Source organism: Falco cherrug, chromosome 9 (genome assembly GCF_023634085.1).
Source record: "Falco cherrug isolate bFalChe1 chromosome 9, bFalChe1.pri, whole genome shotgun sequence".
In the NCBI taxonomy this organism is placed as follows: domain Eukaryota; kingdom Metazoa; phylum Chordata; class Aves; order Falconiformes; family Falconidae; genus Falco; species Falco cherrug.
In genome coordinates this window covers 24,247,927-24,275,412 of record NC_073705.1, presented here as the reverse complement: position 1 = coordinate 24,275,412, position 27,486 = coordinate 24,247,927, and the positions used below count along the sequence as shown (strand labels likewise).

At 44.0% G+C, this 27,486-nt stretch overlaps 1 protein-coding gene across 2 annotated transcripts in view; it reads left to right on the top strand.

The window, feature by feature from the left end:
- The window catches only part of RBM20 (RNA binding motif protein 20), a 103,021-nt gene that overhangs the window by 64,864 nt on the left and 10,671 nt on the right, over positions 1 to 27,486 (top strand). Inside the window, exons 2-9 of one of the 2 annotated variants that reach the window (XM_055719743.1) lie at positions 13,616 to 14,813; positions 16,468 to 16,529; positions 16,686 to 16,777; positions 17,114 to 17,205; positions 21,506 to 21,649; positions 22,999 to 23,130; positions 24,986 to 25,065; positions 25,885 to 26,569. In XM_055719743.1, the coding sequence (XP_055575718.1) occupies positions 13,616 to 14,813; positions 16,468 to 16,529; positions 16,686 to 16,777; positions 17,114 to 17,205; positions 21,506 to 21,649; positions 22,999 to 23,130; positions 24,986 to 25,065; positions 25,885 to 26,569 (2,485 nt within the window). Of the gene's footprint in view, positions 1 to 13,615; positions 14,814 to 16,467; positions 16,530 to 16,685; positions 16,778 to 17,113; positions 17,206 to 21,505; positions 21,650 to 22,998; positions 23,131 to 24,985; positions 25,066 to 25,881; positions 26,570 to 27,486 lie in introns of both variants that reach the window. The other variant, XM_055719742.1, reaches the window with a different exon arrangement.

Sequence of the window (27,486 nt, the reverse complement as noted above, 5' to 3'; positions counted from 1 at the left end):
GAAAGGAGTAGCTGCTTGTGTCTGTCTGGTGGGTTTTTTCTCTTCCTTCTTTCTTTCTTTTTTCTTTCTTTTTTCCCCATCTCAGCAGATAGATGAGGCAAGGACACACCACAGGGATGAGACTTGCCAGATTGCCTGGAACGCTGTTGTTTTGGGGCAATTTCTTTCTCTGGGTGTGAAGCGAAACATGAGTATCTGACGACAGATGAAAATGCCGGTTAGGGAAAACGGTAGAGCTGAGCGAGTGAATCTTTTTCCTCTCTAGAGAGACCAGGGAGCGTACAGCCTGCGTGTTAGGTAGCATTTTCTGAAATCAAATCGCATGTGTTACTTGCCTTGCTTTCCTTCGTTGTTGGCCTGCTCTGACTCGGTGGAAAAAATGCAAGTCCATCTGCTGACACAGTCCAGTTGGCCAGCCCTGCCCGTGCCGAGGGGCCGGCAGCTGCAAACAGGGAGGAACCTGCAGCGCTCAGTCACAAGCCATATGCGGGCAGCGGTGAGGATTAGCTCTGCTCCTGGCCGGAAAGGTCCCGACGCGGTTCCCAGGCTGAACTTGCCATATGTGTTTCACGTGATTGTCCTGAGGGTGACGTGAAATGGAGAGTTCAGATTCGAGTGAAAGTTGGTTTGTGTTTCTTCGTCCTGGTTAATGCAATGCAGATGCAGAGGAGAGCGTGAGGGCGCCTGTGCAGGGGGGAGATGCGACAGGCGGCAGAAAAGCCCCGTAGGTTTTACTAATTCCTTCTCCTTCCCCTGAATTTTCCGCTGTTTCCTGATGGGAGTTGCATGTGTGAGGGAACACCTGTTGGGTGCCTTTCCCCTTTCAGTCACAGTCTTAGCCATCTCCTAAAGATAGGGCTTTTTTATTTGGAGAAAAGCCAGAAACTTCAACAGTAGTTTTCTGCTTTGGAGAGGTGGGGAGGGAGCTCTGACATGGCACAGGAAGGAAGAAAGAAGACGAGAAAGAAATTAGAAAACATGGATGGAGACCCCTCTGGGCTCCACTTTGAGCAAGTGTGAAGTATCGCAGAATTATAATGTATTTTTTTAAAAGGTAAGAGGTACATATTCACAGGCTGATTTAGTTTGTCGCTTCCCTTACTGCAAAGTAATTTTGGAAGCGGCATCCTCCATAAAAGGATCATGTCACATACAGGCGTTTCCAGACTGCTGCTATTAACTGCAAAAAGAAAGTTTATCAAGCGCGTACTGTATCCCAGGTGGTTAGTGGAGTGGCCAGCTAAACAGCTGTAAGGAGAGTGGTCTGATGGGCTGAAGGGGCTAATGTACCCTAGGCACAAATAGGAATATTTGGCTTATTTTGATCTTTGGACACAGGATAACAGCTCGTTTATTTCTTACTTGACGTATACACTATGGTATGTTAGAAGCAGGGACTGGGAAATAGCATTTTTTATGTCTATGTTAATTTTTGAATAATGTGAAATATAGGAAAGATCATAATTTTGCCACCCAGATGTAAAGCATAGAATATTTTCATTTAGAAAGGTACAAAACTTGTTCTTGAAAAGCTTTGGTTTAACAAGGACGGATCAGACACGTGAAGAGACCTGCTGAGATAAGTCATCAAATACTGCGTTAAGGATGGGAAGGGTTTACTTTTGCTCTTGCCCTTGCTTTGGAGTCCCAGCACAGCCTGGGGGGCAGGTCAGCGCTCGTTTCCATTTGGGACATGGGTTAGCGCTGAATAATGAATTTCCTTTCTCTTGACTGTTTCTGAGCAGGCAGATAGCTGACCTGAGCAATAATATTAACCCAAATAACAACAGTGTCTTTCCTCAAAACCTCAACTGTCCTTAGGAGAAATCTGAACATGGACAAATTGCTCAGGGGCTAAACCACAACATATTTGAGTGCATGTTTTAAGAAACGGTTAAAACTTTAGCTGGGTAATGTTTGTTGCCTCCCAGAGCGAGGATATGCTTTGTAAAAGTCAGTCCCTCTCAGTCTTCGTTAGCGTGCCGTGTTTTTGCCACAGTTTGCCTCATTAATCTGTGACCCTCTCCCTGGTAGGACCCCATGGCATTACCCTGTGCAGAAACAGGATTTTGGTGCCGATACATGAAGAGACCGAGAACATATGGCATAAACATCAACCGATATTGTTTGCCATCCACACTCGCTGCGTGTAATGCAACAAGACCGGCTCCTGGCAGCCACGTGACCCGCCTTCCAGTCCTCCATTTGGGGTGGGTTGGTTTTTTTTTTTTCATTCCTAAGGTTGTGACTTTCTGGAAGGAAGCTTGTAAATAGTCAGGGCACAGAAAGCAGGTAGAATGTCAGTGGGATGTTACCAGGAGGCATGTGCACAACGCTGACATCGGCTCCTGGCCGCGCTTCCTCCGCACCGGCTGGTTGCTCCCAGCAGCCCTATATGTTGCAAGAAGGTAAGATCATGTCGTGTCACCCGCGTCCTCCCACTGCCGCGCCGAAACTCTTGTCTCCCTTGTCTCCAGCAAGGAGGGACGCTAATCTGCCAAGCGGAGTACCTTAGTGATCTGTAAAGCACAGCTCTTTCCGTAGCGAAGGGAAAAGGCAGGCGTGTGCAGCTCTGGCGGTAACAGCTAACTGGGATTTCAAGTTAACGATACGATCTGGTTTGTGCAGTAGCTTCTTAGCGCGCTTAGCTTTTCGTAATACCAGGGCTCTTATACTTTAAAAGACATTCCACGCCAAATTGTATCCTATTGATTTGCCATGGTTAACCACCCTGTAATAAGCCTCATAGTCTTTGTGAGTAGACACAAAGCAGAATTAGATTAATGTTGTTTACAGCCAGTGGGCAAAGAATTATTTGCAGAATGTGAAAGAAGGTAAAATACCAAAATATTTCAAAGACAGTTGAATCTGGAAATGCTGTCATTAGACTGTGAATAGAGTTCCTTGGAATAAAAAAAGAGAAAGAATCAGAGCAACATTATTAATGGGGGCTTGTGGGGGGGTGTGTGGGGGTGGTTTGGGTGTTTGGGAATTTTTTTGAATAACTGATACTTTATAGCTCAAGACAGCTTTTTAATTTTAGAAGTAAAGCCTGGGAAATAAAAAAAAAATTGAAAGAAAATAATTACATTTTTTAAAAAAAAAAACCCGAACCAACCAATAGTGGTCACAACTTGCTTAGACATCTTTTCATGCAGAAAACTGAATCTGAGTCCCAGAACATTCTGACATTGAAAGATACACCAGTTACACAAGGTGTAACACCTACTATGCCAAACAGCAGAATGAATTAAAACCTATTTGTCCTTAGTTGTATAAACTACTTAGACATCTAGACTATAGTTACTGAGCAGAGCATGTGCAGTACAGTAAAAACAGACAAAACCAGCAAGTAAAAATTAAGAGGAAATAACGCACTGCTTAACCAAAGCGTAGTGGCCGGCCGCCTGCATTGACAGTTTTGTCAGCAGGACTGGGCAAATGCCCAGCTGAGCGTTGTGGACAGGTTAACATCTTCACACTTTTTCCTTCTTCACAGCTGCCACATGCAGTGCTCTGAAACCCAATATTTTTCATCAAAAACTGATTCTTATTTTCCATCTTAGTGTACTAATCAATTTTACCATGCAGAGCTTGGAGCATATTCACTGTCAATTACTCCTAATTAATACTGAAGGCAGACAAAAAGGTAGAGCAAAATAATTGGCGTTATTTAATATAAAATGCCTCTCCAGATTTTATTTCCTTTGTGGAAAAACTCTTTTGGTCCCTGTTCAAGATTTAAGCACCGGCCTGTTTTATGTTTTGTTTCACAAGGTTGATTGAATGGCAGTTTATTATTCAAGACAATAAATTAAACTTCTCAAAGCTAAAGAGTTCCAGCAGTTCTGGCACAGGCTGTTTTCAGCCAGAAGGAACACGCTCAGGTCTGATTCATACTAACTGTTGCACTTTAACATAAGAAAAATAAATAAAACCTCCTATATATTTTGCAAGGTTCACATTAAAATTTCTTTAGCATAGAAATTGGGGTGTATTAAAGAAAAAAGTGAGCAACATTCGTTGCAAAATAGATAATGAAAGCTTCTAGGCTAAAATACACTGCGTATTACTTCCATGTAACAGTATGAATATTATGACCTAGTATTAAAGGCTGATTTCAAACAGATCATGAAAAGAGAGCAATCTTCTTTGATGTTCTATGATTAAATTAAATATAACCAAAAAAGGATACAGAAGCATTGCTCTTGCTACAGTGAAATCAGGAAAGGCTTTGGAGCACACTTCACTAACAGCTGAATTAGATCTGGGCTTTGTAAGATTCATGTATAATTTAGGTATACCGGTAATGCGTGTAGGTATGTAAACAATCAGAATTTATAACATTTATGTGCTTTTAAAATATACATAAAAGGAAAATGAAAAATAGGCTTAAGAATATAGTTATCTAATATATATGTTAGGAAATCAGCAGAAGTTCTGGTTTTCTAATCAGAAATCTGATTAAAAAAAATAAGTGAAGCTGTGTTGTTGGGTGTGGTTTTGTTTTTTAATTTATAACTTTATGTTGCCTACTTTAGAATAGTAGCCATAAAGAGAAAGTAAATTATATTGGCCACTTTAGATAGAAGGTATTCCAGTGTTTTTTCTTGTGCACTCCTGTGCTATGGTGGTTAGTAAGACGTAGCATTTAAACAGCTTTTAGAGGAAGTGGTGATAATAGATAAATTATGAAATTATTGTTATGCTCCCAGGTGACTTTTAGTCACCAGCTGCCGCTTTTCGGCTGACCTCGGGTGCAAACAGAAGAGCTCAAGGTTTGCGCACCATTTCTGTAGCCCGTGCCGTTGCCATTATGAATGCTGGCTAGTGTTCTCCTAGGGACTTAGTTTACTAATGTGCTTTTTCATTAAACTTTTCAAATATATCATTGGGACTAATATTTAAGAATAAAAGGATAAAAAAGGTGAGTTTAATATTTTTCATTTTTTCCACAAATGGCAATCCTTTCTTTGAGCACAAATGAAGCTACTTAGAAGTAAAAATCCTTCTTAGTACTTTACCCTTTCCACAGTTACATGTCATTTTCCTGTCTACAAACTGAAGAATTACCTTTGTAAAAGGGCTTTTCTATTGTCTTATAGTACTGTGAAATAGAAAGGGTTTATTCAAATGAGGAATTATCTGCCTACCACATTATGCTTCCTACTTTTGACACACAAATGAAAAAGGCTGTGCCTCCAGGCTGTGTGAGATATTGATATGCTCAAACTTATTATTTTTGTAGTGGTTAACAATACCGTGCAGAAAGCACATCAGCAGAAGGTGCGGTGAGATATTACTGTAATATCTTTTCTAGTAAGTGTTATATGCCAAGGATTATTCTTCAGTTGGGCATTTGTCTATGTGCTCATGTAGAAAGCCTTTGAAAGGTTTCTGACTTGGGGGGCATTTTTGTTGGTTTTTTTTTTAAAGGCTGTATTTTCTTTTTTTTTTTTTTCCCCTTAAGTTATAATAAGCTTTATTCTCCCCAGATTTCTTTTATTTTTGAGGGGAGGCTGGGAGCAGCACTGCAAGCACGGGGCACAGCAGCGGGCGCAGTCCCCGAAGGAGGGGTGCATTTGCTGGAGTCGCTCGCCCCATTCCCCTGGGGTTACCTGGCTCTGCCAGCGCTAATCTCTGTCCTGGCCTCCCTGCTCACCCTATGGATTTGCATCACTGTCCACACCACCTTTTCTTCTCCTTTTCCCCTCCCAAAAGGCCTCCTGTGCCCCTCGGCCTCCAGGCAAGCCCCCAGGGCTGTGCCGTTCGCTGCCCGGGCAGGAGCAGACGGGGGCTGGGGACATGGCCGCACAGCACCCTGGCACTGTCCTCTGCATGCGGTCCGTGGCTGTCAGGGTGGCTGGGGACCCCTAACACCCCTTCTTGCAGGAGCCCTGCTGGGATGCTGGTTGGCAGGGATAGTCCAGCCTGGGTATTTTGCACTGTAAAGGGTATTTGAAGCCTAGATGATAAGGGCTGTTGCAGGAAGGGTGCTGGGGAGGCAGGCACGGGCAGCGTGGCACTGCCAGACGGGCACAGCATGCCCTGGAAGCTCCATAAATCTGTGATGCCATTTCTCTACTAACTTAGACCTTTGCGACATGTTACGGAGGGCACTGATCTGGTGCTATAGCTGTTTCTGACAGTTTTTAGCATACATTTAAAGTATTTTTATTTTTTTAAAAATACAATTTTGAAATTCTTTAATTTCAGTGAACAAAGAGTTACATTTCCTTGGGAAGCAGTTGCAGATAGATGGTTACAATATAGCTAAGGGAATTTGTATGGCTGCCTATTGAAATTTAAAGTATAGACCAGTGTTTGTATGCGCACAATAATCCTCAGATACATCCCTGACATACTGTGGCATATCATCAAAACAGAACAAGATTTAAATGTCATGAAACAAAGCAATAACTTTTCCAACTTCTGGAAATTACTTACAACCTTGGCTTTAGGTGGTACTTTTGCAGGACTGTGTCCCTTACTTGAAAGGAGTTGAACTTTGCCTAATTAAATATTTATTGTTGCATGGGGGAAAGCAGAAAGAAACAAGCCCAGTATACAATCTGGAGTTCCACGCAACATAAGAAACATATTTCCAGGGTAAAATATATACTGAATAACGGGGTGAGGAAGCGTGATGGCCAGTGCGGACTTCGGTGGTACCTGGTTTTGTTGTTCTTGCGCCATAAGTGCAGGCTGTTGTCTATGGCACTGGATTCAGCATTTGAAAGCGGCTAAATCAAACAGAAGCAAATGTTGCTGTAATGAAACCAGATCAGATTTTAAACAATTCCAAACAGCTCTCCCAGAACTATAAAGCAAGAATTGTTTATAAGAAATCAGTCTCACCAGAGATGATCCACCCTTTTTATCTTGCAACTGCAAATAGGACAGCTGCTTTTTTTTAGCAGAAGGGACCACCAAGGAGGAAATAGCATGGTCTTTTCAGCACACAAAGCAGAGCTGCAAGGTTGGTAAGTTGTCCTTGAATTACTGGTGTTTGGGGAGAAAATGGAAAGGTGCATCGCGATTCCCTTCTTGGGAACAATCTTTAGTCTATTTGGCACTTTTGTTGATGATTTGGGTGAACAAAGCACCCATTAAATCTGCAGCTAGCGCCAGGAGGAGAGGATTTATGATTGCTCTGGAGGCAGAATGGGAATCCAGAGTAACCCTGGCAAACCGGACCTGACGTAACCTGGATGCAGCATTGATGAGGACAGTATGAAATGGTGATATGATAAATCCATTGGACAGTCCAAAGAAGAAAGGATTGAGCTAGCCTTTCCTGTGTGGGAAGTCAGACCAGCTGAGCTTCAGAGAACACTCCCAACCAACGCCTCTCGGCTGGACAGGGGCTGGATGTAACAGGGGACCGCGGGGCTGTGCTGTTACGAAGCAAAGCAATCACACTGGGCGTTATGAACAAGTGCAATGCACAAAACGTGCAGCGAAAGGAGCTGGGATGGTTGTAGAGAAGATTGGATAGCAGCTTGCAGGAAGGTAAGAGAAGCCCTTCTTGGTGTGCATGGGGAGACTGGTTTGTGCTGTCAGCAGAGAGCCACCACAGGCTTTAAGAGGAGCTTTATAAGACTGAGGGTTGTTGAACAATCAGTTGTCCCTGGAGGTTGTGAAATCTCCACCAAAGAAGGTTCCTAAGAGCAGATTAAATAAATATATCAGGAGTGGCTGAGTTCAGCTTGATCTCACCTCAGGAGCTGGTCTAACCATCCTCCTAAGATTGCTCCCCATTTTATTTTTGTGCTGACAACCATTATCCAAGACACAGCGACTGTGTTTGCCCCTTTATCGTGTCCCTTTCCCAGTGGAAGTTGCCTGACTTCTCTGCCTTTGTTTATATGCAGAGAACATTTTGGCTGAAAGTTTCAAATAAGTAAAGAGGACTCTCAGTAGGAGGCAGGCACTTAACTCCTATTAGCTTTGTAAACCTTGAGTTTAGCAGCTCTGTGATAACATTTTACGTTTCGTCTTCCAGCTGTTAGGTTGGATGATTGTCCAGATAATAGAGTTTAGCATTGTCAAACATATGCAAAACTCACTTGGCAAAGCACATGTATATATTGGCTGATGTTGTATTTTACTCCCTCAATAGTATAATGGAGAGCTTTAAAAACTGTTATTTGGAATAAGAAGGGTTTTACTTGCAGCTTATAAATGTATTAAAGTAGCTTAAGGTTTTTAGTGCTCCCCATCATTAGCTGAACTTACTGTGAAACATGATCTCTTCTTTTTTGTCATTTCTAACTAGAACTCAGCAAAAAAAAAAGTTTGGTGGCAGATGATTTTGGAGCTTAAATTATAAGGGTGGAGGGGTTTTCTGCATTCAGCAGACTTTCCAAGCTTTTCTGACCAAGAAAGTAATTTTACTAAAAGCCAAAGAAAATATTTCTTATGTACTTGTGGAGCTAAAGAGAAAGTAAACAGTCATTTAGTATCAGCCAGATGCAGTCTAGAGTTTAGGAAAAAGTTCCTGTGTCCATTTTTTAGCCAGCGCTCCAGTTTTTTATTGATGAAAGTGCTGAGTTTATTCAGCAAGCAAAAATGAACGTAAACTTTGTATTCTTAATGGAGTCAGCGAAATAGCATAGCATAAAATATAATTTAAATTATTCTAATAATGAATATCTATAATTGAGATTGCTGAACTTTGTCTTTACTTCTACCAGTGTTTGAAGTGTGGCTTTGCAGTTCCCTTGAATTCAAGAAGCTGAATTCTGTCATCACATACAAACATAATCTCACTGAAGTACTGTCAAATGGTGCATTTTTATTTGAAGACTAGGTTTACCTCTAAATATCTTACCAGCTCCATCCATACACCAATTAATTTGTTTATTTTTAAGGCTTTTTAAATTTGTCTTTTAGTACAGCGGCAACTGTTTTGGAGGAGTTTGAGAAGGCAGTCCCATGTGTTTTGAATACATGATGCATTACAGGGAAGGGCTGTTCACACTTCCACATAGCAGATTATAATTGATTTTGTGTTTGGAGAATTAGGAAATGGTTCTCTTTGATGTATTCAAGAGCTCTGAATTAAAAATTTAAAGTTTTCTAACTGTTAGAAAAACTGATTTAGAAACAGCTCTAATGGATGAAAGAGCAGTGTACTACTGCAAATACAGTCTCAGGTCTAATACTATCCTAACGCAGAGTAGTCACATCTAGGATACTTGGGTATCTTAATATCTTTGGCCATTTTAATTCTGAAATCAACACAGTAATACAGTCAGCTTGGGAAAAAATGTGCACATTTTGGAACAAAAAAGATTAAAAATTTATCTTTTAAAGATTTTGACAAGTAGATGTGATTACGTGTAAAGGCAAATGTGTCACAGGGGAGGGAAGCAGCATTTCAAAGATTTGTGAGTATAAATACTTCCTAAATAAAAAGTTGCAGCTAAGGTCATAACTTTGTTAGTTCAGATCTTTTTTTTAGTTATTTCTTAATTTTAAAAGGTGCTGGGCAGCACTTTAAAATCCTTAATTTTGTCATTTGAAAATCAAGTTCTAGGTTGTCGGTCTGTTCTAATAGATGTGTTTTGTGTTCGGCCTTTTCATTGCTCTTGTAGACAGGATTACTCAAATAATCCAGCCATCTAGATTACTTCACCTCTGCCACTGTGTGTTGCTCACTGTTCTTGGATGCTAAAAGCATAATAAAGATTACAGGGGTAACAGATGGGCTGAACTGATTTCTAGCAATATAGCTTGCCAGTGTTTGCAATCTCATTGTGAGTATTGCAGTAGTCGACGCACATCTTCAGCTCCTGCCTCCCAGAGCTGTGAAAACTTGCCTGGTTTATGGATTTCTTTGTGGAAACTGTACGGCAGCGCTCCTGCCTGTCATTATTTTAGTAAAGCAAGACCATTTCTGGCTCTCCTGGTTGTACAAAGAGATTGCTGGTATAGCCCTGCTGTACAACTAACATTAAATAAATAAACAAAGAGGACAACTTCTGTTTACTTTTTACATCACTGACCTTATAATTGGGAATGTTTTGCACAGGATAGAGCTAACTTTGGCTGACGCAGGCTAATTCCCTGGGCACTTGATGGAGAATGAGAGCTTCATTCAGCTGCTTTGACTCATCTTGTGGCAGAGACCCCCCACGAGCAGATGGGGGCTGTGTTTTGGTAACCTGAGGATGAGATGGGGTGGGAGGTGTATGTGTACGAGTGGTCAGTGGCCCCCACAAAATGCCTTAGCAGAGTGCTATCTTCACTTTGCATGTGCAGTTTCCAATGGTTTAGTAAATCTGTAGCAGGATTATTTTCAAAATGATGTTACCAAAGATATAAATATTATGGTTCTAGAACAGAAAGAGGGAAAGGAACTTTCAAAGCTGTGCATGCTGGTCCCATGTGTCTCTTACGTCCTGTATTTCATAACAGAACAGAAATCCTTAAATGTGGGTGTCACTCTAAAAGATGCTTTATACACAGCTCTTCTTCCAACCTCCCATCTGTGTATTTGCTTTTCCCACTGACCCATGAACATGCCCTTGCTTCTTTGCCTTGATTAGATGATAGAATATTCTGTTTCTGCTGTGGGAGGATAAAACTTGCAACCTGAAACACCCTGAAATCTGAAAATTCTTAACAGGCAAATGGATTTGGAGGCTGTGGCTATTCCCAAACCTATTGGTGTGTGGGAATGACCCTTCTCACTAACTCCATCCCTTTGTGAGTGGCTTGGGGGCTGCAGCTTCTCCTTACGTGTTTTTTCTGCAGGTAAGGCTCCCTGCAGCCCCCCAGCCCACCCCACCGCTGACTTGCGGTCCAGGGATGGAGCTGGCAGGTGCAGGGAGCAGGGTGCTGCCTGGCTCCACAGCAGGGCTTGAAAGCTGTTGGCCTGAGATGGCCAGAGGAGCCCACCATGCAGCTGTGCAGGGCGCTGCTGCCCTTGCTGCAGAGCCAGGGAGCAGCAAGCGCCCCGGGCATGCCCAGCGGGGGGTTGCTCTGGCAGGGCACTACTGATGTGCTGGGGGCTTCTCAGAGACAGTGCTCCAAAGCTGGTCAAAACAGGGAGGGGCTGAGGGAGCTTCAGGGCTTGTGGCAGTGTCAAGTGAGGTGGGTTCACTGGAGAGAGGGAGCCCGTGCCCACATCCAGCAGGTAGCCACCAGAGTTGGGAAGCAGCTGCAGCTGTTGGGATATGCATGCTGCCATGTAGGCTTGCCGCACGGTGGAATGGGACTGCTGGGAACAGGAGTAATCGGTGGCTCCTGAGCCTGAAAGCTTCATATTCTGGCTGCTGGCTTTTCTTTTTATTTTAAGACCACCAGGCTGTTCTTACTTGCACGCTCTATAAAACTCTTTTTAAGAGTTTTACAGCTTACTTAGCGTACTGAACGTATAACCAGCTATAAAATGAATCAGTTGTTAAGACTGCAGCATGTCCCACACAGCACATCATAAGTTGGGATGCTGCAGATGCTGGTGGCACAATACAGCCTGGGCACAGGTTTTTGCCATGTTCCCCAGCAGTGACAACAGTATGCGTGCCAGTGCGGGATCCCCTGCTCGCTGAGCCCCTCGCACCCCACGGGGCTCCTCGGTAGCTTTTCTGGGTCCTCAAGGACTCACGGGCTGGGTTTTCTGACAGCTTCCATATTGTTTTGACTGTACTTGAACCCTGACTCTCATCCATAATCAAATTTACAGCAAAGTGTGCTATGAGTGCAAGTCAGAGAGTCAGCGATGGAAACCACACAGGAAAACAAAAGGCACCTCAGCTCTGAAGCTCACTGGTGTCAGCTTGTGCTGGCAGGGAGTCTTGTCATTACATAATGATGCACTCATCCAAACGGCGTTTTGTATTTTGGGAGACAGATGTGCCTTGCAGTTGCTAGTGGAAGTTAAACGTTAAATATGAAACCCATTCATTTTCTCTTAGTCATACTTTGGATTTAAGCAGATGTTTTCCTAATTTGTGGTTTTCAAATGTAGCATGCTGACAAGACATTTATCATTAACTACAACTTCATCCATGCAGTTTAGCAAATTGGCCAATTATTAACAGTGAGGGTTGTGTGGCGGTTGATGCATAGCTCCTGCTGCTTTGAAAGGCCTAAATTGAAACTCAATACATTTTTACAATATAAATTAATTGAGCTTTGGACCACATCCCTGTTATTCGAGTGCTTTCTGCTCTCATTTTCAGAATGAACAGCCATTTGTAATGTGCTGCGTAGCTCTGCTGTCTGTGAGCAGAGGCTCCTGGTGGTGGAAAAAGTGATGGCTAACATTATTCTTCTAGGGGTGTGAAAATGTCTGGTGATATCCAAGCGTAAGCAGCATGACATACAGAAGGGAGCGTGGCCATGGGACGGTGTACCTACATGTGGACCAGGCTGGCTTTGCCACAGATGATGCAGAGGGCACCCTGAAAGGGCACAGCAGCGGGCTGGTAGAAGCAGGATGGGTGCAGCTGCCTGGAAGCTAGCGCTGCCTAGTATTTTCCATTATGACATTTTGCTTGCTTATAACTTTGCTGGACTTTACCCATTTTGATTTTTTTTTTCTGGTTTATGTTTGTAGGGTTTGATGGGGTGGGGGGAAGAAGGGTTGGTGGTGGTGTTGTGTGGTGCTGTGAACTGGTGAGATGTCCCAAAGCTGCCTTCCAAAGCCAGGAATCACCATATGCCTGAAAATATAATCTATTTTCCCAACTCTGGAATTCAGGCAGGCAATTTAGTCATCATTTATCCATCTAATGTACAAGACTTGAGGAAGAGCACTTAATGCACCTCTGATTTCTAGAAAGTATAAAGACCTTGATTTTCACCAGCTGGCACTGCAGAAATTTTGCCTTACATTCCCATGAACTGTGAAAACTCTTCGGGACATTTTGTTCGTAGCTGCTCCAGCTTCTGGCAAGTCATTCCCTTTTTTTTCCCCTCCTCTATATTTGCATCTGTACAACAGGGAAACGATATACTTTGTTACAGAACGGGCTGCCGTGCAGGTTAATTAAACAAGAACTGTAAACAATTAAAACACGTGGTGCATTTCATCTTGCTTTGTTCAGCCAGATGTGCTAGGTGTGAAGTATCTATAGGGCTGGCTTTACAGTCCCATTTGATGCCCTTTTCTTCACATCCCCTTGCTCTCTGGGAAAAGGGAGTCATGGTGACGTTGCAAAATCAGTCAGGAGCGGTGAAGTCTCAACAGAAAGGCTGGGGATTGCAAGAAATGCAGCAAAGAGGAAAACTTGTAGATTTGGCGATGGTGTGGGAGGGTTTGTGTCACCTCTCTTTCTGGTCTGCATTAGAGGTGTGAGTCCTATAGGTACTTAAAATGAGCTGAAGAGGCCTGATCCAGACGTTGATGAGGGGTGCAATGGGGGTTTTAAAGCGAGACCTTTGGTGTAGTTGTCTCCCTAGTAGCTTTTTGATTGAAAGCAGCAGATGTGGAAGGGAAGATGACATGTTATGGCTACGTTCTCAATCACCACCTTGCATTCTCTGGGTTTAGATAAGCTAAATCTCCGGAAGCAGCTGCATATCCCATGCCAGGCTTTAGCGGGAGGTGAGCACGGGTAGATGTTGGATGAATTTGGCTAACCCAGATTCTGATCCTTTGCAGCGCTGCCAAGCTTCTGGAGAAGAGTCCGTTCTCCGTCGGCACCCCGAGCCCCCTGCTCCCCTCGCCGGCGAGCCTGCAGCTGGCGCAGCTCCAGGCGCAGCTCACGCTCCACAGGCTGAAGTTGGCTCAGACCGCCGTCACCAACAACCCGGCCGCTGCCACCGTCCTCAACCAGGTGCTTTCCAAAGTCGCCATGTCCCAGCCGCTCTTCAACCAGCTGAGGCACCCCACTGTGATGAACACCCCGCAGGGCCACAGCACGGGGCCACCGCAGGGACCTGGCATCGCCGGCACTGGGTTCCCCTCCGGCGGCATTGCCTTTCCTGGCCAGAGCCCAGCCTTAGCCACGCCGGGGGGCAGCCTGGGGCCCGTCCAGGCCCAGACTCCCAACGCCATCGTCATGAGTCCCTTCGGAGGCGTCATGGCTTCCGGCTCCAGTCAGCAACCCGTGGTGGTGGGTCTTAACAAGGTGGGTGCCTCCACCTCCGCTGCTGCAGCTGCTGCGGGGGGCTTTTATGAGTACAACAAGCAAAACACCGCTGCCGCCACCCCTCAGACGTACACCTCGGAGGGGGAGCAGCCCAGCCAGCATGGCTTCCACGGCAGCGGGGCCCACGCAGCCTCCTCGGCATCAGGGCCGCGCTATGAGGGTCACTTCGGGGCTCCCGGCCCGCTGCAGCACGAGGCGGCGGCGGGCGCCTTTCCCAAGGAGGCCTATGGGGCGGTGGCGGCAGCACAGCATGGGGCACCGCGGGCCTTCCCCAGCGACCCGCACACAGGCTCCCATCCGAAAGGAGATCCCGGCCCCGTCTTGCATGGCAGCGGTACAAGCAACCAGTGGGAAAATATCCCTAATTTCCCCGGCCAAAACAAGCCTGACCTCGTGCCCAGCGACAGCCTGTGGTCGTCAGCAAGTCAGCAGCAGTATGAAATAAGAAACGAGCTCTACAACCCTGAAGAGCCGACACCTGACACAAAGTTCAGCGCGGCTGCCCCCCCCGCCTTCGGCCGCCTCAACCACAGCAAGCAGAGCTTCAGCAGCCCTCGCATGAGGCAGAAAGAGGAGCGGAGTGGCGGCGCGCCCGACCTGCCCGCCCGCTCCCTGCCGCCGCACCAGCTGGGCGACCTCCGCAGCACAGCCCCCCTCCACTTCCCCCACATCTGCACCCTGTGCGACAAGAAGATCTTCGATCTGAAGGTGAGCGGTTTTAAGGCGCCCCCAGGGCACAGTTTGGACCCCTGAACAGGCTGCCTGGCGATTGATCTGCCCGCCGGCTCCTGCCACCCCTTGCTACCAGCATCCATTGCCACCGAGGTGCCCCGAGAGAAGCGGAAACAAAGGGCCATAGTTTCGCGTAGGGTGTCGTCCATCTGTTTCATGGCAATTAGTGGGGTTTCAAGATCTGGTTTTGTTCCGCATCTCGCTGTGAAAGTTGGTGAGATTACAGCGCTGGCGTGAGAAACGTGAGGTCTGAGCTGGGGTCGCAGCTCATCTCATGGGCCCGAAGCGAGGGGAGGAGGAGCCTGAAGCCGATCCCCCGCTTTCCAAGCCAGTATTGTAACCACACATCAGCAGTTTCATCTGCCTCTCCCTTTCTCTTTGCATTTCTGATCCCAACATCTTCCCGTGACAGCCTTGTGGAAGCAGTTTGCTTAAACAAAACAGTGCATTTTGATAAAACTATTTTAATAATTCCTCTGTTGGAATCTCTTCCTCCTCCTAGAATCTCTAAGGAAAGTTTAGAACTCAGGGTCCCCAGAAACTTTGTCCTGAAAGCAAGAAGCTGCTCAGCACGTGTGGTGCAGACCACGGTCACGCTTCTCTGTTCATGCTGCCAAGGGGAGCTGCAAATCCAACCCCACCCTTGAGAAGCAGCTTCCCAGTTGCCCAGAGAGCCTGTGTGCTAGGTCATGTTATACAGGTCAGGTCTGAAGAAGGCCACTTACGTGGCCTTCAGAGCCACACAGCCATTCGTGGGCTCTGGCTGGGGTTATTCTGGCCTCCTGGGGAGCCCTGCTCAACAAGTCCTCACAATCTTTTCCATCGCCTCGCAGGACTGGCACCTAACCACAAAGGCATGTGTTTTCATGCTGATGGTGGCCTGACGAAAACATTACAACAGCGTGTGTATAGGAAGGAAGATGTCCAGCAAATGAAATAGCCCCTGATACTTACACGGCCCAGGGCTTTGGGATATTTGAATACGTTGGCTCTTTCATGTTTCCCTTTTACTCTTTGAGCAGCTGCTTGCAAAAGGATTTGCTGTGGTTACTGCAGCTACAAGGCTGGTCTGAGGCAGCCCCCATCTAGGGCATGCTGGGCATTTATTTTCTTCATTACCATTTAAAAAGGGCAGGGGAAATGTCATCACAGCGAGTTTTGGTTCATCTGTTCGTCAGCGTTTAATACACTGCCTCATTTGGATCATAGAAGTGTAAAGAGCTAAATGTGATTGCACAGATTTTGCTAATCTATTGAAATGAATAAGCGCTGCCCTGGCTGCCCTGTGTGCTGAGCACCTTCTTTATGGACACTGCAGCAGCTGAGGGTGCTCAGCACATGCAGGATGAGCTCTTCAGCTAGGGTGAAGTAACTGAATTAATAGAAATATACTGGATTTAAAAACTAATACAGAGAATCTCTCCTTTTGTAAAGCAAACGATAATTTTACCTACAAATAACAAATCAGTAAATGCATTGGATGAAAGTGTGCTTGGCTCCAGCATCGCACAACATGATCTTCAGTGTCTCAGTATTGTTTTTAGAATAAGGTAAACTGAATGGAGAAGCAATCTCTTGTAAATTTGTCTCAGGAATTTCCTATGCTCATAATCTCTTTGTTTCAACATAGGACTGGGATCAGCACATTAAGGGAAGTCTTCACATCCAAAAATGTATGGCTTTTTCTGATAAGTAAGTATTATTTTAGAGACAGTCTTCCAACTGAATTTCTAACAGACCATCCCTTACTTCAGTGGCTTTACACCGGGTATTTACTGTCTAATAATTAAGCTTTAATATTTATGGCACTTTATGCATGTTCATAAAGTTCTTTTCTTTCTTTTCCAGCATTGGTGTCCGATGTGTGTTAAGCTCAGCAGATGGAACATTGCATTTATCACCAAATAATGCAGCAGTTTTCAATCCATCTAGTATCGAAGGTGAATGGTTGTATGTGCAATAGTTAAAAACACTTTTTTTTTTTTTTTTTTAATTGAAAGTGAAGTCACTCTCTGGGGGAAAAGTGGACATTTTACATGCAGTGCGAGTTTCCAAGGTTGTGCACAGAAAAGCTAAGAGCCAGTACTGTGCCTTTCAAAGTATGAATTTATTATTCTTCCAAACAATGGCTTGTTTTCACAGTACAATGAAACAGTCTATAATTTGGTGTAGAGACTATGAAATGAATTATGTAAATGGGGCATTGCTTACTGAGCACACTAATGCAATTAATATGAGTCAAGATTTTCATGAAATCTGTATAATCCATTATTTAGATTATCCACCAAATGTCGGCGCATCTTTTATCACTACGTCAGCAAGATCCTTTGGCCAGCCAGGTCCTACATTTTCTTCTCCTCCATCAGGGGTAAGAGTGAGTACCTAAGCAAACTGATCTCCTTGTCAAGATTCTTGTTGAAGCCACTTCTACTTACTGGAATTAAAACTATGAAGGCTTCATTTTAGACAACAATCTGATTATTCACTCTGTTATTTCAACTTCTCCACAGTGCTTTTATGCTTTTGATTTTGGCCAAATCAGAACCTGATTCTAGGGGTTTTTTTCAGTGCTTAAGGTTGTTTGCTTTTTAGAGGGATTTGGGGAGGAGGGTAAATGGTTTTGTGTATATCCCATTGACATTTCCCCCCAGCTTTCTGAGTCTTTTCAGCCCAGGGAAGTCAGCTTCAGCTTGGAATGAATATTTGGATTAGTTTTTACTTACTCTGAGTATTGATCCCAGCAAGCAGCCTTCCATTTCTCTGGTTATTTATTTGTAGCAATTGCTTTCTGCCTCTCCCATGCCGGGGTCCTTCTCCCAGATAGCAATAGTGGCAAAGATAGTGGCTGCACCTTCGCTGTTACTCACCTGGAGGTCCCAGGTCAATTCGTTATATTGTACTAAATTTTTCTTAGTTTATTTTAGTGTACCATTTATATCATCTGCTGCCACCGGTAGCCTTTCAGCAAGTTTGCTTTTGTGTACAGGCTTCTATGACTTAAGTTTATAAGTGCCACACCCCCACATTCAACGCCGGTCCCCAGTTATATAGCTCTAATGCCCACTTGAATTCCTAGCCCAATAATCAAAAAATACCAGGAAAAAAGGATAGCGTTAAAAGTGGTTCTTACACTGACAAAGCAGGAAGATTTTAAAAGGAAAAACAAACAACAAAAAAAAGGGGAAAAAAAAGGAAATAAAAACAAATCATATACATAATGGAAATACAAAGTTGTTGGAGTTAAAATGAAGCTTAACATATATCGGAAAGCTATGATTACAGCTAGAAACATCAAGGACTCATGTTAGGGCGTTCATGGAATAGCAGCAGTAATCCAGGCGTTCCAAGTTTTCACCTTGTTAGCTTTTGTGTATATATCCTGATTTGGTCTCAGGCACTTTGGAAAGCCAGGTTGAATTGTGTCCCTGTGCACTCCAGTTCGCCTCAGGCATTGCTCACAGAATCGTCACCCAGATTTGTTTAATCCAACCAATTTTCTACTGCGTGGTTTTGCTGTGCAGGAGGTTATTTGGAGGGATTTGAGCTTCTGCCTGTCACAGACACTGTGTGCGCAGGGGAGCAAAGAGCAGAGCTGCTCATGACAGCTGCCTCCAAGGTCAGAGGTGGAGTAGCAGCGGGTGCAGAGGAATGTTCCTTTTCATCATGTCTGTCAACCTCGCAACAAATGAAATTACTGTTAATACCAGTATCGTTTCTCCTTAGAATCTGTCACTATTTATCATTTAAGCTGCCTGCAGAAATCCTCCATCTGAATGACCTGCAGTACTATGAGAGATAAAAGAAACAATAACTTTGATTTTGCTGGACACTGTAAATCCTCTTTTTCTTCAGAAGCTCACTGAGTGGACAGCGAGCTATATTAGAGGTGTTAAGACAGAGTTTGCCAGCTGTCATTCACTCTGCAACCCAGGTGGCTTATAATTTATTACACCTTTGCACGGTAGTATTCACTTTCAACTAAGCTGCTGCCATTTAACTGAGCAGTGCGAGATTATACTTGACCCTGCATGTAATCATAAACAAAGTGTTCAGATTTCTGGAAGAGCTTGCTCTGTGCTTTCCATCTGCAAATAACTCTATCCCTCTTCAAAAGGCAAATATAGTGCTACAAGTCTTCGCTCGGGCATGGAGAGCCATTAGCACTGGAGGGATGGGACTGTCAGTTTCTTATTTAGACAAAATTCAGGTGAAGCTCAAGAAAGGGATAAAGATTTTGAAGAGCAAGAAACAAAAAAAAAAAACCAACAAAAAAAAGGTTAAAAAAAAGCTGTAATAAAAATAACCAAATTAGATTGGTGAAATAATAGGCAAACAGTATGAGGTGCAGCTGCCTTGGTAAACCTCTGTAGACATTGGCTGCAAAGTTAACTTACAGTCTTATTGAAAACTACATTCAACGCTTGACACACAACGGCTCCTCTAACTTCCTGACTGTGGATATGGAAGGTGTCTGTTCCTTTTCTGACTGTGATTTACAGCTCTATTTAATGAATGGATCCAATTTAACTTCAATCAGCTGACAAAATTATTGCTTGGTACAGCCCGTCGACTTCTAGTACAAGTATGTGATCATTCTTAATCATGAATTACAGCAGATTTATAGCGTACCATTTTGATTTAAGCCATTGCCAATTGTGGGGAGATGGTAACATCCTACAGTTGTTTGATTTAATACCGCTGAGCACGTGTCCAAACATGGGCTCTGGAGTCTAGGTAGGAAACAGCTAAGTCTTTCTAGTCCCATAGACTCTTAACATACCATCTCTTAACAGATCAAACAGAACAAACAGAAGGTGCCAGGTGACCTGGGGTGTTCCTACACTGGGACTGCATTTGCTGTCAGGAAAGTTTCCTTTTCCTCTGCTAGCTGTAGTTGTATTCTTCTGTTGTGTGCTACATGCTGCCTTGCCAGTTGCATGCAGCCATCACTTCCTTTTCTGTTCAAGTGGAGTTGAGTTGCTTCATCTTTTTCAGGATCAGGTCTTTGTTATTTTTCTGCTAGAGAAAACATCTTACTTCTGGACTTTTGCACGTCTTTGACTTACCTTTCGCACCTGGGCAGGCTCTGTAAGATGCAAGCTGAATAGCAAAGCACTATATAATACAGGGTCTTGCTGCAGCAAAAATACACAAATGGTTAAGTGGTGAAGCCTGGAGGGAAGGTAATGGGATGAAGGTGTAAATAAGATAACATCAGCTCTGTAACTTGTGAACTTGATGACAAGCCAAACATTTGTGATGGCTCTGGTGAACTTGATCCCACAAGACTATGTGATTTGCATCTTCCCTTGAATGGAACAATTTTAACTGAAGGTAAAGTTACTTCTTCAGTAAAATCCCAACAGCAGAGGTCATAAACAGGGAAGTAGTCCGGGAAGGCTTAATCCTGTGTGAGCAATGTTTTGCGTGTCATTAGCTGGGGTAAATTATGTTCCTCTCTGAGTATACCCTGATGCCTCTTTGCACAAGTAGTAGAGAGCCTGCTCTCCATGTCAGGGAGACAGGCGGCTCTTTGGGAACTGCCCCAGCACTCCAAAATAGACTTCCACCCTTCGGAAGTGATTACCACACTGGTGCTGTGTGCCTGTGCCAGCCCAGTTCAGGAGCTCTGCCTCTGCCTGTCCAGTGGTCCCCGTGCCCCCCCTGAGGTGAGAAGTCCCTTCTACTGTGTGTTGTTGCAATGAGAGGGGAGAGTAGCAGGTTTTCCAACCTGAGGTACAGCTGTGTGTCATCTCACAAGTTAAATGAGGTCACTTTTACCCCTGGCCTGGTCTGTTCCACCAGGGCAAAAAAGGAGGGTTTAAATTCAGCCCCTGCTGTCCGGAATGCCTCTATAGTCACCTAAACTGATTTCTAACATCCACAAATTCAGCAGGGACTGCAGTGAGCATCTGTTTCCATTTCCAGGCACCACCAGCACCATGTAAATGGGTGTTTATGGAATACTTGAAAATACTAATCTTTTGCGTGTTGCTTGCAAACTGTCTGCTAAGGGCCTTTTACTCAGCAATAGTGCATGGTGCCTTCATGTGCGGGGAAGGCACAGAGCCCCCAGTGGGACCAAGAGATGCAGACAGGCTGGGAAAGCCCATCTGGCTTGGCAGAGGAGCCACAGGGGTTGCGCTGGTGTACCAGATGGGTAGTGGCCCCACAGGGAGCTCATCAGGAGGGGCTGAGACCCCCGTGGCAGGGGCACCCTCTGTATCCAAACACTGAGGGGCCTCCAAACTCTTGCTGGTGCAAAGTACAGGGGCAGTGGCCTGTGTCTGTGGCAGCCCAGCCCTCTGATGTGACATGCCTGGGAACTGAAGCCCTGGAGTCCATAATGTTTGAGGTGGAAAGTTAGCTTCTGCAGCAGTATCGTTTATCCGGTTTGAATGAGAGCATCTCTTCTCTAGATCCTCTCTGGACTTTCTAATGTCCAGGGATGGAGACTCCATTGCAAGCTGCACTGCAGTTAAACATTGTCCTTTGCATTTGTATTTCTAAACCAAGATGTTAAAAACCAAGGTTTTAAAAAAAGAATATTTGTCCTTAACAGGTACACAGAACAGAACATTTATTTTTTTTTCCAGAAATGTAAGGTCTTATCTAGTGGATGGAGTATCTAAGATAAAAACATTGTTTTGAGTTGTTTTTTTCCCCAGTTTCCCCAAAGGAAATCTACACTGGGTCGAGTTGTTCACATCTGCAACCTCCCCGAGGGAAGCTGCACAGAGAATGATGTCATTAACCTGGGCCTCCCATTTGGGAAGGTCACCAACTATATCCTCATGAAATCCACTAATCAGGTACTGTGTATTTGTGGTCACTGGTATTGACATCTATTGGCATAAAGACATACTGATATGAAGACTGAGTCTTTGGGGAAAATCTCTTTTTTTTGTAATAGAAACTTAAATAAAGGAAGCCTGCCCTTAAAAAAAAAAGGTGGCGTTTTTTTTTTTTTTTTTTGAGATGATGGCATAGCCATGACTACTGCCTCATAGTTCTTGTTAAAAAACCCAGAAATCTCAATGAAATGTTGTAAAACTTTACTTTTAATAATAATAATAATAATAATATTAATTTTTAAAGAAGTTAGTAACTTAGCCTTCTTCTCTCAGCCATTTGTTAGGGTTACTTTCAGACTTCTTTTGTTCTGTTTGGGAGGTTTTTGTTGCTTCCTTACCCATACTTGTAGAGCTGAACTGGGTTTTGGAGAATGATTTGCACTCTAGCCTGGTTTGGCTGCCCTACGCTGCTGAACTGTTGTTACAGCAGAGGCAGATCCTGCAATGGTGTAATTACAGTTCCAGGCTGGTGGCAGAGCCCCCATGCCATGGCTGCACTGGGTGACCATTGTAAAGGCTGTCCCCTTACAGGGGGCACTGACACCTCCCTCCCTCCCTTTTAATCTGCACCAGATTGTAGTAGAGGGCTTTCTTCAAGGTACCTGAAGTCTACCAGTGGTGGTAGGCTGGGAAGAGTTGAAAATACTGTCTCACATAGCTGCATGAGACAGTACAGGTGGATGTAGAATCCAAGCCAGTGGGCAATTTTGAGACTGTAATGTTTCAAAATGCAGTCATTACGCAGCTATGAGCGGTATTCCTCAACCAGTTAAACCGCAGTCACTTCTAATGCAATTTTTGTGTAAATAAAAGTGCTAGTTGATATCATTCAGGTTTTTAAGACTTGGGGGGGGAGCTTTTTTCTGGCTGTTCATGCTCTGATCTGCTTTTATCTGGCTCTCTTGCAATTCTGCAAGACACAGATTACAATCTCAGGACTGGTGCGTGCTGCAACGTTGCAGTTCTGCATCCTGTCATCAGCAGCTGACCATGGTGTAGAAGCACCAGTGAGGAAGCAAGGCAAAGGTGATGCTATCTTATATTGAGCAAGATTAGATTCCAGACATTTAGGTTTTAACTAAACTGGCTTCTAAAGTTGTGTATCGGCTTTAATAGCTGGATTGAAACCATTATTTGCAGTTAAAAGAAGGCTGAGGAATGGACTGAGTGTTACTATTTCAGCTCCAGAGCTGGAAAGCTACCTAGTTCCGTACTATAAATGAAAATTATTGTGCTGCCTTTTTCTCTCTTACACTTTGTATTTTTAATTTTGTAGTAGATTTTAAAGCTCTCCCCATTTGTGCTAGGCCTTTCTGGAAATGGCTTACAGTGAAGCAGCCCAAGCCATGGTACAGTACTACAAAGAAAAACCTGCTATGATAAATGATGACAAGTTACTTATTAGGATGTCTAAAAGATACAAGGAATTGCAGCTGAAGGTAAGATAGTCATTCCTGATCAGTTTTCCTGAGTTTCCATGGCACGTCCTGGAGAATACATCTAAAAATCTTTGCTGATTACTGATTTCTAAGTAATGCTTTAATACTATGGAAAAAGAAATTAGGAAGGGTAAATTAATGGATGTATGTTAACGATCTTTTACACTTAGCTGCTTGCTCTTTTCTGAAATATAACTCTTGGAAGAGATCCCATTTTCTCTGGTCCTTGCATACCATTATTTCAAAAATCACTTCTGAGCTTCCTTCTGGGCAGGCTCCCCACGTTGCTTTGTCTAACAACGGTCTGAAACACAACCATGTGTAAGATACAACATGTCAGCAAAAATAAGACAGTCCTATGCTTTTAGTCAGGCGTTAAGCCTGAAGCAATGCTTTTCACTGCTTGCATGCTTGAGCCACGGTACAATCTCCATACTAAGCGGTGATGAGAGGGCTAAACATCACACTGATTTCTTTTTCTTTCTTTCTTGTGAATGACCTAAATTAAAAAGCAAGATTATCTAGGTTTTTTTACATTGAGTCAGAACAGAGCAATAGTCTTTTGACTTTCTGTATGTGTGATATTTCTGATCTGGACACCTGAGTGATGTCCAAATATGAGTGCTCTTGTAAGCATATTTATGGATGCTTATATACTGCCATTTGTAATGCAAAGAGAGTACTTTTTTTATGGAGACTTGGACTGGAACTGGCAATGCAGAGCTGAAAAGCTTCATATTGTATTACATAACACAGCACAAAGTTATTTTATAGAAGAATCGTAATGTTGCAGTTTATGAGGTTAAGGGGCCTTTCATACATTGAGGAAAACCAAGTAACTCAGATGATTTGGTCTTACCTTTGGAAAAGTCTCTTTCTCTCCTGTACATCTGTAATAGATTAAGGAGAGTTAAATGAGTTGCCAAAAGTTTGTAAACCAGGGCAATCTTTCTTAGTGTGGTATGGTGAGAGGTTCAGATGTAAGGTGGTGGAGACTGTGCATCTTTAACATAGAGGCAGAACAGGAATTAGCCAGGAGAGTGTGGTAGTTTGCCTAGATCTCAGGAAGATTCTCAGCCTGCTTTTGATGTCATGAAATGGCAGTTTCTGATGTCATGAAATTCTTTTTCTCTGCATCAGCAAAAGCCCTTTCTCTTTGTGAAAAACAGACAAACAAACAAATGTGCAATATGGAAGGGGGAAGATGCATGAGCTATTTACCGCTGCAGACTGTTCTGAGTTTCTGAATGACTATGTTGATCAGCTGTGCATGCTCCAGGTTTTTGATAAACTGCATGCACTTGAGCCTGGAGTACTGCATCTTTTGTAAATGACCTTGAATCTCAAGTAATCAACACTTCCAGTATGCATCTTTCTTGCACTTAGCTTTTCTGAATCTCTTGTGTCTAAGCAGTTTTTTAGAGCTATACTCCAGAATGAGCTAAACTCAGATGAAGAGAAGGCAGTTCATTCCCAGAGGATCAGAGAGAGACAGCTAAACATACTTAATTCAGATACTAGACAAAATGTCTGATTTGTTTCCTCTTACATCCAATTCCTAGCAAATACTCTGTGGCGCATGTGTAAAGGATGAGCTAGTTTTCAAAGTCTGTTGCCACAGCCAAATATGAGGAGACAGTGCTACAATGTAACAGAGCAAATTTTCCATTTGTATCATTTTACTGCTTTGTTGATACCAGCTGCAGGAAAGAGTGTAACCACAACACTGAAACCAAATGTTCCTCAGTAGCAGAATAACGGAATGATGCATGGATGCTGTTTCTTGAAGGGCAAATCACCTATATTAGCTTGGAGAGTAGTGCAGCATGCTAAGCAGTGTCTTTGTATTATTCAGAAACCAGGTAAGAATGTGGCTGCTATCATCCAGGACATTCATTCACAGAGGGAGAGGGACCTGCTGCGTGAAGTGGACAGGTAAAGTTTCTCCGTAGTTTGGAATTTGGACCTGGATAAGTCTGTAAACCTGCAGGCAGAAAAAGCATTGTGTGCTTCCTTCTCTTATTTGCTTTCTTAATTTGGATTTCACCTCAAATCACTGTAAAAATGTAAGTGGGTACAACAGTAGGTACAGGGTCTAGATAATGAGATCAGATTGAAACTGTATATGTTATGAACATAAATGAACTCTTTTCTGCTGATGATGACGCAGAAAGTGTGCCTGGCATGCGAAGAACACACAAATGAAGCTGTTCCCCTGCCCTCCCACTTGAGTAAAAAGTGTAAAGGCTGGGAGTGCTGTGAGACCTAGAGGGAAAGAGCCCGTTCAGATTAAACATACTTGGATATATATCTGATCTGCCTGACTTCTGGACCTTCCAGCAAAAATGGAGAGGAATCACAGTCCTAAAATGTCTCTTTTAAGCAGGTGACCTTTGTCATTTTTGTCTCAGAGATGCCTGAGATGAGTGGGTATTAAGGGTACAGACATTAGGGTCATTGTAAAGGTATTAACATATTATAAGCTTTTAATGCTAAACGCCTGTGAGATGCTTTTAAGAATGAATGAATGTATTCTTGACAGATCTGTGGGGATTTAGTTAAGCTCTGTGGACATGACACTGCCTCTTCTCCTGTTCGCTGTGTTTGCAGCTGTGCAGTGCATGTCCGTGAAAAGCCTGGGATCTCGGGTTCACAGGCACCAGGGCAGTCCCCATGTGTTTCCAATGTACAAGAACTTGGAAGGCCACAGCGGGTCAGCCAGTTAGTTACAACTGCCTTTTCTCTTTGCAGCAGGTATGGCACGGAGAGGCCCCGCTCTCGCAGCCCCATAAGCCGCTCCCTGTCGCCCCGTTCCCACACTCCCAGCTTTACTTCCTGCAGTTCACCCCACAGCCCAATGGGGACTGGCAGGACCGACTGGGGAAATGGGAGAGAGTCGTGGGATCAGTCCCCATATTCTCGACGGGAAGAGGAAAGAGACAGCAGAGAATGGCGAGAGAATGGGGATGAGAAGAGGGACAGGACTGACACATGGGTACACGAGAGGAAACATTATTCCCGACAGCTGGACAAGTTTGATTTGGATGAACGGATTGAAGGAGGCAGAGGGCACAGAGAAAAATACTTACGGAGTAGTTCCCCTGGCTCCCTTCACCCTTTATCTGGCTACAAGAGCAGGGAAGATGACTATTACCGAAAAACCTCCAAGTCAAAATCTGAAAAGTTTCAGAGGCAGGTGCAGGATTTACCTGGGAGATCTAAGAGAAAGGAAGAAGCAAAGTTAAGGGAACGCAGGCATTCTTACAGTGAGGACACTGCCAGGGAGGAGGTGGCTGAACAGAAGCACAGCAAAGCATCTGAGGGCTCCAGGCAAAAACAAAATGATAAGAATAAGGTGAAGAAAACTGAAAAAGACCAAGAAGAAGATGCTGCTACTGAAGGCAGCGATGTGAAGGAAACCAAACCTGCTGAGAATGAGGTAAATAGAGATTTCAAACTGTATGTAAGAAGGCGGTAAATGCTGAAGTAATATATTTTCTGTAATATTTTAGGTCAGTTATTCTGGGTGTGTTGCTGGTGACATCCAGTGTTTTGCCTTGATAAAATCGTGAATAAAGTCCTAGCAGAGATCTTGGGAGATTATCTTGTCCATGTCTTTGCCCAGATCATGCAGATCTAGTATAGCATTGCGGTGCTGGGTGCGTGGACATTGTCTTTCTGTGTCAAGTACAAAACCTCTGGGTAACCAGTGAGGGGAAGAGGACAGCCAACTGAAAGCAAAACCAAGTGACAGTCTGCTGTTTGTATGCAGGTTGTGTGTGCAGGGGCAATTGCCCTGCTGCTGTCTCTTCTAAATCTGTGCAGAATATCTCACAGCTGCTCCCTCTGCATCCAGCTCCTCCTTTCACTGCCTGCGGTTTGGACGGAGTTACCTAGGAATTAAGGGGTATTTTACAGGGACGCACAATATTTGTAGGACAATACAAGGAACTGGTTGTTATACAGCTAAAATGGGGAATGAACTTTTAATGAGAAACATTTTACTTTTGGTCAACTCAGCAGAGTAATTGGTTTCTATTAATTCCATGTCCTTACCCTCAGCTGTGGCAGGGATAATTCTCACCAATCCCTTCAAAGTGCTGGCAAGAATCTTCCCATGGCTGAACACTGAATCAGCTCACCTGTAAAATTATGGGATATCTGGAGAAATGCTCCTAGTCAGTAAAGCGGCAGCATTTGTGAGTTGGATTCTCCACTGGGAAAAAAAGTGGAGGGGGAACAGATTAATATGCCTCATTTGCTCAGTCCCAGTACAGCCCATGCTTACATCCCTACCCTACAGGGATCTTGTTACTGGCTTTTGGCCACCTTGCCTCCCCCAGACCCCCTGGTGAT